At 52.1% G+C, this 15114-nt stretch overlaps 4 protein-coding genes across 4 annotated transcripts; 2 read left to right on the top strand and 2 right to left on the bottom strand.

Annotated features, from left to right (window-relative positions):
• Positions 1 to 2893: 2893 nt before the first annotated feature.
• On the top strand, positions 2894 to 5482 carry PV05_01999 (uncharacterized protein; the record flags this gene model as incomplete). Its single annotated transcript, XM_013467063.1, has 7 exons — positions 2894 to 3352; positions 3444 to 3619; positions 3684 to 3816; positions 3887 to 4372; positions 4557 to 4868; positions 4954 to 5088; positions 5165 to 5482. The coding sequence occupies 7 exons, from the start codon at positions 2894 to 2896 to the stop codon at positions 5480 to 5482; spliced, it is 2019 nt and encodes a 672-aa protein (XP_013322517.1).
• Positions 5483 to 5954: 472 nt separating this feature from the next.
• On the top strand, positions 5955 to 7413 carry PV05_02000 (uncharacterized protein; the record flags this gene model as incomplete). Its single annotated transcript, XM_013467064.1, has 7 exons — positions 5955 to 6167; positions 6235 to 6415; positions 6478 to 6801; positions 6865 to 6988; positions 7046 to 7157; positions 7217 to 7279; positions 7333 to 7413. 7 exons carry the CDS (start codon positions 5955 to 5957, stop codon positions 7411 to 7413), a joined length of 1098 nt encoding a protein of 365 aa, XP_013322518.1.
• On the bottom strand, positions 7107 to 11762 carry PV05_02001 (uncharacterized protein). Its single transcript, XM_013467065.1, has one exon. The coding sequence runs from the start codon at positions 11619 to 11621 to the stop codon at positions 7617 to 7619; it is 4005 nt and encodes a 1334-aa protein (XP_013322519.1). The 5' UTR covers positions 11622 to 11762; the 3' UTR covers positions 7107 to 7616.
• Positions 11763 to 11975: 213 nt separating this feature from the next.
• On the bottom strand, positions 11976 to 14996 carry PV05_02002 (uncharacterized protein). The gene is made up of 6 exons (XM_013467066.1): positions 14511 to 14996; positions 14445 to 14460; positions 14292 to 14394; positions 14005 to 14241; positions 12864 to 13956; positions 11976 to 12815 (listed from the first exon to the last, which is right to left on the bottom strand). The coding sequence occupies exons 1-6, from the start codon at positions 14612 to 14614 to the stop codon at positions 12179 to 12181; spliced, it is 2190 nt and encodes a 729-aa protein (XP_013322520.1). The 5' UTR covers positions 14615 to 14996; the 3' UTR covers positions 11976 to 12178.
• Between the last annotated feature and the right edge of the window lie 118 nt (positions 14997 to 15114).

The raw sequence follows: 15114 nt of genomic DNA on the forward strand, positions 1-15114 counted from the left end.
TGTGGCCGCAACTCGGACACTTGTCGGTTCTGATGGAGATGTCGCCTTTGCCGCATTTGCACTGGTAGTATCCTCGAGTCAGACAAATTTAATGGTCCTTGGTAGAGGCAATCACGGACAATCCGCAACACGAAATTGAAAATCCTGCGATCCTAGATTCATCAGAGCTGTGGCATCACACTAAGATCGGGCATTGTCACCTTGTCTCATCGGTTAAGGAGACCACCTCATACACCCCATAGCCCGAGCTCGTGGCTTGTCCATATACTCGACTAGCAGTGGCTCAATCAGCGTTCATCCTATCGTCAGTGGGAACACCAGCTCAGTCACATACCTCAGGGCAAAAAGGAAGACCGGACGAGATAACTCAAGGCTTAGACACCTTGAGTTTGGACGGGTGGATGAATGGACCAGGCAGCACTTACACAGGACCATATGAATACGGCGACCTTTTTCTTTTTGGTTGGTGGCTAATCCTCATAACGAAGCAACGGTCAGTGGACTATGTCTCGAAAGGGAACATGAGTCAGCAAAAGGTAGCTCCGAGATGCAGGGGGGTCGATGATGGGATTATGGGATTATGGGATTATAGGGCAAGGCATGTCGAATTAGCTGTATGAAGGTGGTCGTGATTAGTGCTAAGTTAGTTGCTTACCATGACAATATGACCGTACCCTTTCTAATAACAGTTCAGCAATGATAACTCTCAATATCAGAAGCAAGACACCTAGTGAGGTTGTGGGTTTTCATTCAAAATCCGGGATCAGGCCCGTAGTAATAGCCTCCACACCGCAACTTCTTGCTGCCAGGCTGGCAAAAACAAGTCTAATCTTCAAGTTTGTACCAATGCATCGGACCGTAAATCCGCTGCACAAAGCCAGGCAAGTCACACCGCTGCCAGGTAACGTGCACGTTGCTGAGGATCGTTTATTTGTTGATGGTCCTTTCGATTTGCCCGTGGCAACGGTGGCCTCTCCAGACATTCCAGCCAGTGGTTCGGAAGCTGCGCCGAGCTTTGAGAAGCTCTTACATCAGGACATCTTCCAGTCGGCAACTAGACCCAGTATCTAGGCAAGACTCGGAGACATCAGCCTAAGATCGCCAGATAACTTCTAGCCACTTTGCGATCCAGTCTTGCAAAGCCTTGAGAGGCCAGTTGCAACGATTTAGATGCCTTCACAATGGCTCCAGAGACCTCGGCATTTCCGAACTCGTGCAGGAGAGGGTATGTGTCTCTGTGTCTCCTGGTCCCTGATCTGTTTGGCTCTGTCCCAGAAGCTCTCGGGTAGGTATTCGAGAGACCACAGAGCTTCAGTAACGCAGCCCCTGCAATCGAACAAATGCATCACTGTTCGATCTAGCATCTGCACATGTTGCACATGTGCAACGCCAGTTATGAGATTTGAAGCGTTGAGTCGGTTTCTGCCACTCATCGCGGTCTTCCCCGGGAGGTCGCATTGCGCAAGGGCTTCGTCTCACCTGTCGGCAGGCCAACTTGATAAATTGGCCATGGACAGACTTCGGTGCACGGAAAGATGACGTAGAGCTGGAGATGAATGGTGTCTCTACCCATGTCTGCTGCATATTGCACTTTTGACCTGTTAGATAGCCTTGGTCGTCCCTGTTAGTCCGCAGCGTAAGTGAAAGAAAGTCCGTTGATCGTGGACAGCGACAAGAAAAGATAATGTATACCCCGCCCAGGGATATATACATATTTTAGTGTCTGACTGTCTCTGCTTGCAAACTGGCCAGGCACCTAAGCAACCGCAGACCCGCCGACATGCACTCAAGTGGATGAGGATGTTGAACTAGCTTTATATCGACTGGTCATTGGAGGGTTGGCGGAGCCTGTTTCATGCACATGGTGTACCAGTCAATCATTGGGTTTTGATCCCCATAGATCGAGAACGAATGAATGAAAGGGCATCATGCGGCTACTGTACAGACACACAGAGTAGGCTGGCGGAGCCGAAGCCCTAAGAAGCCATTACAAACAATCTTCCGTGCCTTGCTTTGCCGTGAGCCGCATGATGTCGCCTTGGGTAGTTATCTGGGGGTATGAAATCATCATCATTCGTCAACTCCACGCCATGTGATCTTCCCATTACACGCTTTTACGCTCGCGAGGAAAAGGCAACGCCTAGCAAATGTCCCAATACTCCAGGTCATGCGTCTCAGCGGTGCTCCTGCTCATTGGCCCAGGAAGCAAGTGAGGCTATCCAGCGTGGTAGACGAAGGAGGTGCCCGATGAAACAACTGGCCGACTTGTCGAGGCTGGCCGAACTCGTAGTCATGCGCACCATGCAACAAACACCAACCCGACTCGATACGATTCTCGTATGGCACCAACGGGTCGGCTCGGTTCGGTTCGAATCTTGCTTTGATCGCCTGAGATAAACGGATCCAGTAGTCAGTGACGTCCAGAACGCCCGTCTTCAATGGGATGAGAGCTCTTGTGGCATTCAAGGCCAATGTCGACGAGCAGCTGCGGCCTTTCATTTCGTGTCTCGAACCACATCGTGCCACGACTGACAAACACAGCTTGCCTTCTTCAGTATTGAAGGAATGGACCGAACTAGCACAACCCCATCCTCCTTGACGTATTGGGGGTCGCTACGTCCTGCGAAGGAGCCGGATGCCTTGACAGTCCAACGCTGTCCTACACAATATTGGGCACTGACGTGGAGAGATCTCGCGCCTCTAGGATGAGGCCGGCCTGTCGACTGCCACTTGCGAGGAGATGTTTGTCTACAAGGCATCCGGCTCCTTCGCAGAACGTACTGACTTTCGGCGTCAATGTGCACATGAAGCCACGATTATTCTGGTATTTATCTCGTTGTTGATGCACCTTCTGTGGCACACTGTGAGGCTACACTAACACTGATCATCAATCATGCGCCCCAATGGCTCGACAGCTCGAAATCAGTTCGCAATTGCATGTAGTTCGAGGAGGATCAACACCAGCGCAAGAGGGAAAGGAGGTGGACGGAAGAAAGGAAGGAAAAGTGGGAGGGATTCAACTTCCATTCACTGGATGCCGGACTTTGAGACTCGTCAGGATCTCAATCTCGAACAATGGAATACACCTTACGTCGATTCAAGGACCTTCTCCCGCGACGGTGACGAGAGTCTGATCCAAGCCTTCATGATGGATCGCAATGAGCCCGAGGTATTGCAGCCTCAGGCTGACGAGGTCGACAGCTTTTGCGGGAAGGCTGGCTTGTCAGATTGTCCGGAGAATCACTTAGTCATGATGCTAGATGATAGGAGTTGTGAGCCTGGAAACGAGGGCGCAAGAGCCGGTCTAGGACCGTTGACCCCGCCAATGGCATTGGAAGCGCTTCGAAAGCCGGTATGTCTTCCTGAGAGGGTCTTTCATCAGTGTTTACGAAAAATGACGGAGCATGATGGAGGATTATGGCGACTGATAATGACCCATTTAGCGCCTCCGAGTCCGACCCACAAAGCACCCGGCAAGCCCCGAGCAGCCGAGCCTAGTGAGCCAGCCTGGCACCCAACCTCGAGTGCCTGCGGCCGTGGACTGCACCGGCCACACCGCCCCTGCGGACCCTGGCCAAGGACATGAGCCTGACGAGCCTGATGCAGAACGCCGTCTGATGTGAGTAAACGTCTAACTCACAAGCATCCACTAGCATCTGGCATTCTTTCTAATCGCAACCCAGATTCGTCACCGACCTCGACCGTTGGAGCATCCATGTGCTCATCGCGACCGCTACGCTCCACCAGGAATGTGCCCTAAGAGCTGCCATCTTCAGGCATCTGACCTGTGAGACTCTGATTGGCATTGAGTGTTCGGTATGTTTCACCACCCACTTTGCACTGTATGATACTACTCTCGTCAGAGCCTGATCTCTCCATTTACTAGACCGAAGGCTTGCTCACATTCCGATTATCGCTCCATTTGCCATTCTACGCTTTGCGCACCTTTAAAAAGCCATGTGAGAGGCCCAAGGACCATCGCCAATATTCAGATGGGACGAGTTTGAGGCTTTGCCGGGATCTCTCCTTCCTCAACCGGTCAACAACCGAATCCTCCGAATATCTCTGTGAAGCACAAATATCCTTCGTGATAACTGGTCCGGACAAATGGAGATGGGTTGCGTATTGCTTCGTGGATGTTTACTACGAGATGGAGGGAAAGGAGACCGTGTCAGAGTACTGTCAAGATTCCACGGGCGAGGAGGGCATGCGTGTTGATCCACTCACCCTTGGCTGTGTTAATGCAGAGACACCGACTCACGATGCCCGAGAATATTTCCTGAAGGTCTCTTTGATTCGGCTTAATCAGGTGAAGCGTGAATGGCAACAAATTGTGGGAAGATTCAAACACGAGGTTCGTGCCTACGAAGAGGTATGTTGCCGTCTACTCTTGCCGTCCATAGCCGTATTGTCGCCGAGCCTTTCCCTGAAGCAGTCGGTGGCGCATGCTTCTTGATATTTGCTATGACTTGTCGGGTCGGTGCATGATGGCGGCATACGGACTGCAGACTGGGTTGCCTTCTACATCTGTTTTGCTCCGCTGACATATCTGCCAGAACCCATCGCCGGATCTGGAAGACTTCGTGCCGCACACAGAAACAGAGAAGCATCGTGCAGTCCGCCGCACCTTTATTCAATTAAGACAAGTAAGTAAGCTTACAAAGAATCTGGCTCGCGATCTGTCGAAAACCTACAATGCTATCGAGGATTTCCTTCAAAACCAAACCCTGGCAATGGCAGAATTCTGCGATCCAACAAGCACCAGCCACCAGTCTCTTACCGCCATTCGCCTAATTTGTAACGAGCTGGGGTCGCTGAAGCAGACTCTGGAATCCTTGGCAGCTCGGTGCGCCGAACTTATCCACGATGTAAGTCCCTGGACACTGCCAATGTCATCGGATCACGCTGTTTTCGCTACAAGATCATTGCTGACGGTCATAATTCGGTGACTAGCTTGAGCTGTATCACACCCAAGAAGCCAGTCAACTGAGCAATCTTCAGAATTACTGGAGTCTGCAGTCGTTGGAAATCTCAAAACTACAGCGTCACCTTACTCAAAAAAGCAATGATCTGGCCAAGATTGTGCTCGTAAGTAGCGATTTCTCAATTGTTGGGAAATCAGGACAATCAAGATTCAAGACTAACCGTTTGGACAAACTGATAGCTGTTCTTTTCTCCTATATCACTCGCATCAAGCGTCTTATCGATGCAGGGGCCGGTCGTTCCGTTCTTATCACGATCATTCGGATCATTCATTGGGTTGATGTCCTTCTTTGTCATGTTAGGGCTTCTCGTCATCCTTATCCAACAATACGGAGGGGATCTTTTCAACACCGCCCAGCCGTTCCTTCTTTTGAAGAAGAGAATAAGACGTGTGAAGACCTTCAGCCAGGACCAGGAGAACACTGCGGGTGATCCTTTACCGACTCGTGAACCTGGGTCTGGGAACCCGGATAATCCTCACGCTTATACCCCGAATTGAAGGCGTCATTGTCAGGAGGCGTTCTCGAGAACCTTTGACGGGCATCATCGTCATCACCGCGACGTGGACGAAAGAGGCTGGCACAGCATCGATAGTGTCTGCAAGTGGTTATGGCAGGCTCATTCACCGATACGAAGCTGCCCCTGCCCAGGAGTCGAACGAATCAAGCAGTAGCCAAAAAAAGAGCGTCTCATTGGCCAAAGGTGCCCTTAGCAGTGGGATTGCGAAGGACAGATTTGTATTGGCAACACGCCAGAGGTGGATGTTCCCAGCAACGGCTTAAGAGTTTCGTATCACATCGCGAAGCGGAGTTGCGCGTGAGCCCTTATCAGCCCAATTCCTGAACCAAACTACCACTCTGTGGGAAGATACATACTATATCAACCATCGCCGCGCAAGATCCCACATTTCCTGACAGGCTCTGCAAACTCTCTAGCGACGCTGTTAGATCTCTCTACTATCGGCAACCATCATGCCCCTGGTCCGGGGTGAACAGATTGCAACTTGGGGCGACCCCAACAAAGCTAACGGCTACTTCGGTACGGAGGAGAAATCCAGAGACGCCATCGCCGGCGATTTCCAGGACATCCCAATCGTCGACATCTCAGGCATATTCTCTCCAGATCTGAAGCACCGCCAGGCAGTGGCAGATCAAGTCCGGGATGCGTGCATTCGCGTGGGCTTCGTATGTCCTTTCCCATTCGATTGACTTCTCCTCCCGCCCATGGATACAACCTTCTGATGATTTGCAGTTCTACGCCAAAGGCCACGGCGTGCCGAGTGAAATGATGGACAAGACGTTCGGATGGGCCAAGCGATTCTTCGAACTCTCCTTCGACGAGAAAATGGAACTCTTCATCAACAACCAGGATAACTATCGTGGGTATACGCCTATGTACGGCAGCGGGAAGCCGGATGTCGATGGGTTGGCCAGTGAGTATTACAAACCATGCATGAGCGTCTATCATGCTGTGATGGTCGATTGACGCCATCAGACGCCAACGAAGCTTTCGACTGGGGCCTCGACGCCAAGCTCAACGATGACCCTGCATACGACTGCTGTGATCCGTACATGAAAGGAAGCAACGTCTGGCCGAAACAACTGCCAGGCTTCGAAGAGCACTTGTCCCAGTACTTCAGCAAGGTACGAGACCTCGGACGTGTGATGGCCCGGAATATTGCCTTGTCTCTGGGCCTGGACGAGGGCTCTTTCGATCCTTATCTGACGCACCCTGGCTGCTCCGCCGTGGTGGCTCATTATCCTCCCATGGAGCCTACGAGTACAAAACTTGGGCTGGACCCTCATACAGACAACGAGTGTAAGCACACTGCGACTGACGCGAGTTTGATGTTGTCATGCTGACTGTGGACGTGGCGGCCAGTCCTGACATTCCTCGCACCGGGTAAGGTCAGAGCACTGGAAGTTCTCAACCGCGATGGCCAATGGATCTCGGCCCCACCCATCGAGGGCACCTACGTCGTCAATGTCGGCGACCAGCTGCAACGGTGAGGACTTTTCCTAAGGATCTGCTCTTGACAGGTAACTGACAAGAGTCTGAACAGGCTCACGAATAATCTGTACATCTCTACCAAACACCGTGTGATCAACCACACAGGGGAGGAGAGGATTTCAGTACCATTCTTTTTCTCGGCCAACTGGGAATCTACTATTGATGTACGACAGCTTTTCCCTTTCACTACCGACCAAACCAAGCTAATCTGCCTCACCTGCAGCCCCTCAAGCACCTGGTTGGCAACGAAGCCGAGAAGGAGTCGAACAATGTCTCTGCAGGACAGGTATGCCAGCCGTTACTGTTCCCGTAAGTGAACCTTGACCTGACCGACCGCAGATGTATAAGCACACAATGATGGCCTTGCACATGCCTGGAGATAGTAATCCTATATTCCAGAAATATCTCAAGGTAGCATAGACACAGCCCCTGGCGGATCTGGTTGCATTTTGTTTGTGCCGACAGTGCCGAAGACATCATGACCTACACTAAATGTCCTTCCTTTTCGGCTTCATTCTGAGCATCACACATCGAGTTAACCAGGCTTTTCACGTTCTTTGAACGACAAACTCGGTGCTGGAACACGCAAGATATATTTCAGTTGGCACAACCAACCATTTGTCTCAACGATTTTTCGTCCTTGTCGTTCTCGATTTGCCCTTCGCTTTGGGCTTGGCCTTCTTACTCGGTGCCTCGTCCTCGACGAGATCGCCGTTGTCATCGTCATCGAGCTCGACCTCTCCAATTTGAGTCTCGTCAGCATCCCCGTTCTTCTGTTCATTGGCTTTCTGAGCCCTCCTCGACCGGGAAGGCACCTTTCTTTTGCTTGTCTTGACCGGCCCTTCGCTCTCAACACCCTCATCTTCCACGGACGTTGGCTCTTCAACCTCGGCGTCATTATCTTCTCCTCCCTGCTCAAACTCCTCTCCCTTCCTTCGCTTAACCGCCTCCCCTCTCAACCTCTTGAAGGCATTCTCCATGCGCCCCGACTCCTTCCCTGTCCTATTCCTCGGCGCCATGCCCTCAATACCCGCATTGCCAGGCCCTTCACCACCCATCGCCAGTCCACTTCCTCCAGCAGCGTTCGCCCTCCCACCAACACCGACTCCGCCGCTAAAAAACCTCGTGATATTACTCTGCGTCCCTTCAACCTCACGCTTGTTCATATCCCGAATCACAGGAACAAGCACCTCGTCCGTTCGCTCCTGACTCCATCCGATCGTCGCCATTAGGAAACTTCTCAACTTATCCAGATCTGGCACGCCCCACTGGAACGGCTCCGGATTCGAATCGACCTCAGGATGGAGATACGCTTCATCAACTCTCATATCCGGAAAACCTGGCGGCAAAAACAGCCGCTTTTGCACCGTGTTTCTGAACTTCCGACGGAACGGCGTCGTGAGCTGATTTTCCAGATCCTGTGGCCGTCCCAGTTGAACCCGACTACACCACTCTTTGAACTCAGTTAACGTGTCGAAGTCGGTGAGGATCTCCAACGCAGTGACGGGTCCGACACCGGGTATACCCTCGGTGTAATCACTACCCAGGAGGTGCGCAAAGCGGATCAGCCTCCGCCGGTCCAGGAGGAATTCCTTTTCTAGCTCACTTGCAAGGTAGCACTCGACATACTTGGCCGCGTTGAACATGTTCTTGTATATCCGCGTGCCGCCGAACAAGAAGATATCCGAGTCGTCCGTGACGATACCGTCGACCAGCCCTAAATGCACGAGCTCGGCGCACTGGGCTTCGGCTTCCATGGGTGCGGTGATGTAAGGAAGACCAAATAACCGGAGTAGCGCTTGGCACTCCTGGACCATGACCTGTGTGACCTCGTCGGCGTCACGACGGTCTTTTTTCTGCTGGTTGCGCAGTTGTTTGAGTTCATTCTCGTAGTCTCGAATCGCTTGTTCGGAGGTCCTTTGGTTGTTGAGAGACGAGGCGAATCGTGCATGCTCTTCGGCTTCGACCGCAAGTTGTCTCATCAATTCTTCTTCCGATTCGGAGAGGTATTCAAATTCTTCTTCGGGGATGGCCGGTTGTGGTTGTGCGTCATTGGCTTCGTCGAGGAGGTGGTCTTCTAGCGCGTCAACCATGGGCTTCTCTGTGGCGAGGTACTCTTGGTCAGCAGGCGCGGCGGGAGGAGTGGACATCTGTACGTCTTCGAAAGCTTCACCTTCGTCGTCGTCTTCCTCCGCAGGAGGCGTCGGCGTCGCGGTTTGTGGTGCTTTGTTTTCAGACGTCTCATCGTCGATGGTGCCGAGGGATCCGGGGGTCGTGGGCTGTTCGTGATCGGACTCGCTCCATTCTACCTCCTCATAATCACTCCCTGCTGCCCCTGCTGCCTCTACTGTGTCTGGCTTCGATAAAGATGTGGCTGGGGCAGGATTGAAATCAGGCACATTTGATGGCTGAGGCGGTTCAGCCTGTGCCTTTTCGGCGACATCGTCCATAAGCATCTCATCGGTGTCATTCTCTGCCGCAATTTGACGAGCCATTTCATAGCGTCGCTCGCGCTTGGCGTCGCGTTCCTGCCGCTGTGCTTCCTCTTCTGCGTTGACCGTAGGCACTTCTACTTCTGGTATCTCGGGCTCGGTAGTGATATCTTGAGATGGTTCTGGTATTTCAAGGACGTCTTCCTCATCACCTTCTTCGATCTCGATCGGACGACCCTCCTTGCCCTGCTCGTCTTCAGCCTCTAGATCGATGACCTCTTTGGTTTCGTGTCTGCGGATCGTCTCTCTTCCAGCCGCATCGTCCCTTGCGTACTCATCATGCCGAGAACCCCGTTCAGGTTCTGGAGCATGTTTGAGATCTTTCGTGCTTGGAGCAGCGTTGAACCAGGCTGGCATGGGCTGCGGAGGTCTTTCTTTGCGAAAGGCATCTTCTCCTAGGCCTCGGTCAAACCCGCCGGATAAGTCCTCTTCGATCTTCTTCGACTTCTTCTTGCCCAATAGCGACTGCCCTAGATTGATGGATTCGAACGGCAATGGACCGTCGAATTTCGGAGTTGCAACATCTGGCTTCGCGGAAGGACTGCGTGGTCTTACGTTTGTCTTCGCCTTATGCTTCGACATTCTCGACTCTGCAAAGGCTGCCTGTAGATCGAACCCTTCGTCCTCATCGACCGGCCCTGGTTTTTCATGTACGGCTTGTTCAGGGACAAACCCACCTGCATCTTGATCAACGGATGGCTCCTCCAGAGACATAGCAATTGCTCGTTGTAAATCGTCGTCTTCTTCTGGCCGCGCAATCTCCACAGGCAGAACATCTTCAAAGAGCTCATCGATATCTTCATCATCAGCGTTGTCCTCGGGCACGAACAGCGCGTCGTCATTCGCCTCCTTGGCCTCTGCATTCGGTACCACTCGTATGACTTCAGCACGACTCGTGCCTGCCGCCCTTCTCGCCTCATACACAGCCTTCCTCTTCTTCGCAATCTCCTCCACGGCATCGTCATATCCCATGTCACGATCATACTCCCTAGCTTTCCTCTTCTTTGCCCACACTTTAGGTATTCGATTCAACCCTTCGATCGCCACGTCCTCAAAATCTTCATTGGCTTCCTCGTCCATCGTGTCCTCTTCGGCATCCTCACGCTCCTCCAAATCAATCGCATTCTCCCTCTGACTCCCCTTCTTATCGCTCACCACACCCAGCGCCCATCCTCCTTCCACGCCATCATTCTTGACAAGTATATACTCTTTCCCCTTCTCCCCAGCAATCCTCCCACCTCCCTGCATCAACCAGTCCCCTTCACTCATCCCATTGATCCCCATGAGCCTCTGAGTCAATTCATTCCGCTCCTTGACCCTTTCGATCTGGAACTTTGAGAAGGCCATCCGGTCCGGAAACATCCCGTCGAGCTGCTCCTTGCTATAACCCATCCTCAACCTGCTCCTCAGCCTCGCGGCATTGAGAATATTATACCGATCACCCGCCGGCAGGGACAAGAAGAACGGACTTTCAAAATCAATCTTGCTGAAGTCATACAGGTTCACGTCCTCGCCACTGTGAAATTGCCGTGCATACTCTTCCAACTCCGCCTGCGACATGATACGAGGGTCGTTAGGGGCCCCCATGTCCGCAATGCTCACGTCCAGATCAGGCAAGTGGTATTGGTCTTTCTTCTTGAACTTCTCGCCGCGCCCAGCCTGTCTCTCTCGCGCCGACAGCCCCAGCTCGTCGACATACACCAGCTCCTGATCGTCCGCTATCTCATCTTGCTCTCCTTCCGGTGTCCTCGGTCTGGCGCGTCTTCTCTTCTCTTCCTCCTCCGCCGCCCGAGCCACCTGGACGGCGAGCAACTTCCCCGCTGTCCGGGCCGCATCTTCCCGTCTGCCTTCCCTCCGCCGGGCACGTTTCCGAATCGTCTCCCGCTTGAGGATGGGTGCGCCTCCGTCGAACACAAAGACCGGCTTGATGCCGAAGTACAACAATTTGCAGATGCGGCGGAAGAAACCGACGACATGGCTGTTACGCAGGGCGTTGCCTTCTTTGTCCCGGACGGCTTTGAGAAACTGGTAGATCCAAATCGAGGCGTCGACCGCGAGGCGTTTTCGATTGAGGGAAGCCAACTGGGTTGGTCGCGCAGTGGGTGCGACAACGGTCCATAGCCCGGTTACACCCATGGTGAGAGTCGAGCATTAGCGAGGTCGGCGCAGTCTGCGGTGGGGTATCGAAATTGCGGAAGGATCATGGCGATATTTCCGATCCTTGTTGAGGCATAACGAAGATGCTCTGAGAGGAATTGAGAAGAGCCACAGTCGTGGTAACATTTTGCGACATGCCTTTCTCGTTCCATAGTGGTGACGACGTCTAGCGGCCAACGCGAGATCACGTGAACACTTATGCCTAAAGTACCACAGTACTACTCTCTACGGAGGAACTGAGGGCATGGGAGGGCTAAAGTAGCTCAGTGTAACGAGATAATGACCATCAGGGTTGGAGATATGCGGCGTTGTTCGACAATTCAGTCGATATGTCTGTTACGTTGCGCACTGCTTCATTTTCTGAGAGCTTTGTCCTTTAAAGATAACAAAGACCGACCTTCCCGCGGCCCATAGTGGCCAACCTCTGTTTGCAATCCCAACGCCATGCTCGAAGATAAATAGCCGTATTGGGCAAATTGGGCATAATACAATGGAATAATTCCACCTTTCAAGACAAAAGGAACCCGAACCTGCGCCTAAGACCTCTCGTCTTCTTTTGAAGGTTCTGCTGAACCCGAAGGTCCAACAAGAGTCGGCGCTATTCTTCTCTTCTTAGTTTTGCTCTCTTCCTTCTCACTTTCACTCGTTGCTCCCACGTCCCTCTTGCCTAGTACACTGCCACTTATAGAGCTTGCGGCGGAATGATGACCACCATGCACACTTGCTGGAGTTTGTGGTGGAGTTGACATCGGTGGTATGGCGACAGGTGGGCCTGAGTTAGCAGCTGTCACCAGAGGCACATGGCCCATAGTAGGGGTCGGGTTGTTTTGGAGCCCAGTAGTCTGTATCGAGGCCATCGTTGCTATTGAAGACTGAGAATTCGATCTGGCTGGACTTCCGGGGCGAATAATAAATGGAGCAGGAGATTGATGAGATGGCGGTATAGGGACTGGAGATGCTTTGATCAATGAAGGAGATGCTGTTGCTGTAGGTGTTGGCATGGGAGTAGAATTGGCTGATGATGTCGGAAGGGGAATGGATGTTGAGACAACAGGGTGGTTGTAGGTTGGATGAGGTCCAGTATAGACCTGTCCGAGTTCACCAGGTGAAAAAGCCAGTGTGGAGCAATATCCATCGGTTGAGGACATAAGCAATGTCAGGCCATCATTCGACCTGTTGGATGTTAGTGACAGATTCTACCTCCGATTTTATCTGGCTTACCACGTCAAGTCCGAGAACGTTGCATAATGAAGATTGCTAACGACGCAGAGAGGCGTCATTTGTTGAGTATCATAGACAAAGACGGCGTCCTGAGTAGCCACAGCATAGACCATTCGATATGGCAAGGCGAAAGCAGGAGTTGGTGAAGGGTTGATGGGGTCTGAATCTGTTACGGTTCTCGGTGAAGGTGCTGACATTGGCTCAGGGACAGATGTTGCAGACGAGAGGGATGGCGGTTCCATGATCGACGAAGGTGTCGGCGCTGTAATAGCCTCAGGCAACAGGGGGATCTCTTCACTGGCCGAGGATGTGTCAATAGTGATGTGGTTGGTTGGTTTGGTGGTTGAGCGGAGGGTGTAGAGAATAGGAGAACATTTGACAGCGACGGACGGTTTCTTGTGGCCAGGCAGATGTGCGACAGGAGGCTTGTTGAAGCCAGCTCGCGTATATATGTAGACAGTATTCGAGATGTCTTCACTGGGCTTTGTCGGATCGCCCGTACTTGGAAATGCTTGCTTGTAGTGTCCGGCGGGAGTGAACAGTAAGCTTCCATCTGGAGAGAATGAGAGTCGTCGGAAAAAAGAGGTTAACGTTTCGTTGTGATATATGTTTGTGTTTTTGACTGCTAATCCCATGGCTGCATTGAGACTGGGTGAGGAGATTTCTGGCCTCACGGCAGGCAATGGCAGCGAGGGTGCAGGAGAAGCAGATCGGCGGAACGATGGTGACGAGCCGAAGGACGAGCGTCGGCTGGAAGTGATCATAGGCGGATCCATCGGAAGTGGTGTAGTAAGAGGCGTGCCGGGGTTTGAAGGTGCTGGAGAGGCAATGGATAGATTGTTTGCGTTTGCGCTCGATGATCGATGTGGTAGATCTGCAGGAGCCGGACTGTTCGAAGATATTCGTCGAGCAGGTAGGTCCACTTTGTTGAATTTACCATGTGTAGAGAGTGTTGGTGTCCCGTCCTTGAGCTTCAGAGCATATATGTGCACCGAGCGGTCTGACGACTGCGTAGCAACAAACTCGTTGAGAGGATCCCAGGCCACTCCCTGTACGAAGTGGTTGTGCTCTGCGATCTGGCGTATCATAGCACCTAGAAGAGTCAGCACTTGCTTCCGTAGGCTATGAATCAACTGCATACCAGTATGTGCATTGAAAATCCTGGCAGTATTGTCAACTCCGCCAGTGATGAAATATTGACCATCAGGAGACCAAGCCAAGTCGTATATTTCAGCTCCGCTGGATGTCCGGCACATATGCTTTATTCTCCATGTTTCCTTGTCATCGGCGTGTTCTTCGGTCAGGGTCGTTATTGCTGACTCGGAGGGGACCCAAAGGAGGACATTGCCATCATCTCCGGCTGAGGCTAGCATTTCCCCTGTAATTGTATGAGCAAAGATATATCCAAGTGTTATCACCCGTACTCACCTCTGGGACAGAATCGGACGACATTTACAGGCTGAGTATGTCTTGTGAGTGTCGAGAGGTATGTAACTTTTCGCTCTTCTCCTTGAGCTTCAATGCTCCATAACTTTGCCAAATGTTAGCGGGACTTCCGAAGGTGGTGGTTTATGTGCATACTCGGACATTGTTATCACTGGTAGAATGGTTAGCAGGGCATTTTAACTTTGTCCGCAGCAGACTCACTTTCCAGCAGTTGCCAGTCTGCCTTTTCCGCGAGGGTCAAAGTGGACAGAGTAGATGGGCTGATTATCGTTGTGCCATGTTATGAGAAGTGGACCGGCCTTCATGATTGCATTGGTGAGTGGCCTTGCAGGCCAACGTGTTGAAGACAGTCAAAATCGCCAGGTCAGTATTGTAAATCTGAAGGGTCTATGGTTTGGTGGTTGTCAGATGTGCAGAGCTTTCAAACAAAGACAGTGATCGACAACGGTGAGAGTGGACGATCGGAGTATGCAGCAGCAGACGGTAGCTGGGTCGGCAAAGATGTAGGACTTAGAGAGGCCAGTGAGTTGGGGGTGCCGTGGTATTGAAGACGAGAAAGGCAGAGGCTTCGAGATCAACTGTAGAGTACTAGTACTTCGAGATGAAACGAACGGCAATATGAAGCCGGCATGGAAAGAAGTAAATGGTTTGGGTGCGGTGCAGATGGTATAGCTGGTTGCTTCTCCGTTGCAGGTGGAGATGACTTGCTGCACAGTATGGCTACGGTACGAGTGCAGTTTCCAAGCATTGGACTCCATCACCCAAATCTTTCCTCCCACGCGACGCGCCGCCCGCCTCTCGCGTA

The sequence above is a fragment of the Exophiala xenobiotica genome, assembly GCF_000835505.1.
Source record: "Exophiala xenobiotica strain CBS 118157 unplaced genomic scaffold supercont1.1, whole genome shotgun sequence".
Lineage (NCBI taxonomy): Eukaryota > Fungi > Ascomycota > Eurotiomycetes > Chaetothyriales > Herpotrichiellaceae > Exophiala > Exophiala xenobiotica.

Bases quoted from the DNA above. Each gene is read 5' to 3' on its own strand.
- PV05_02002 (XM_013467066.1), bottom strand. From the start codon at position 14,614: ATGAAGGCCGGTCCACTTCTCATAACATGGCACAACGATAATCAGCCC. The intron at 14,242-14,291 runs GTGAGTACGGGT...ATACAATTACAG, and splicing joins CGTCCGATTCTGTCCCAGAG to GGGAAATGCTAGCCTCAGCC. The intron at 13,957-14,004 runs GTATGCAGTTGA...TGACTCTTCTAG, and splicing joins GATTTTCAATGCACATACTG to GTGCTATGATACGCCAGATC.
- PV05_02001 (XM_013467065.1), bottom strand. From the start codon at position 11,621: ATGGGTGTAACCGGGCTATGGACCGTTGTCGCACCCACTGCGCGACCA.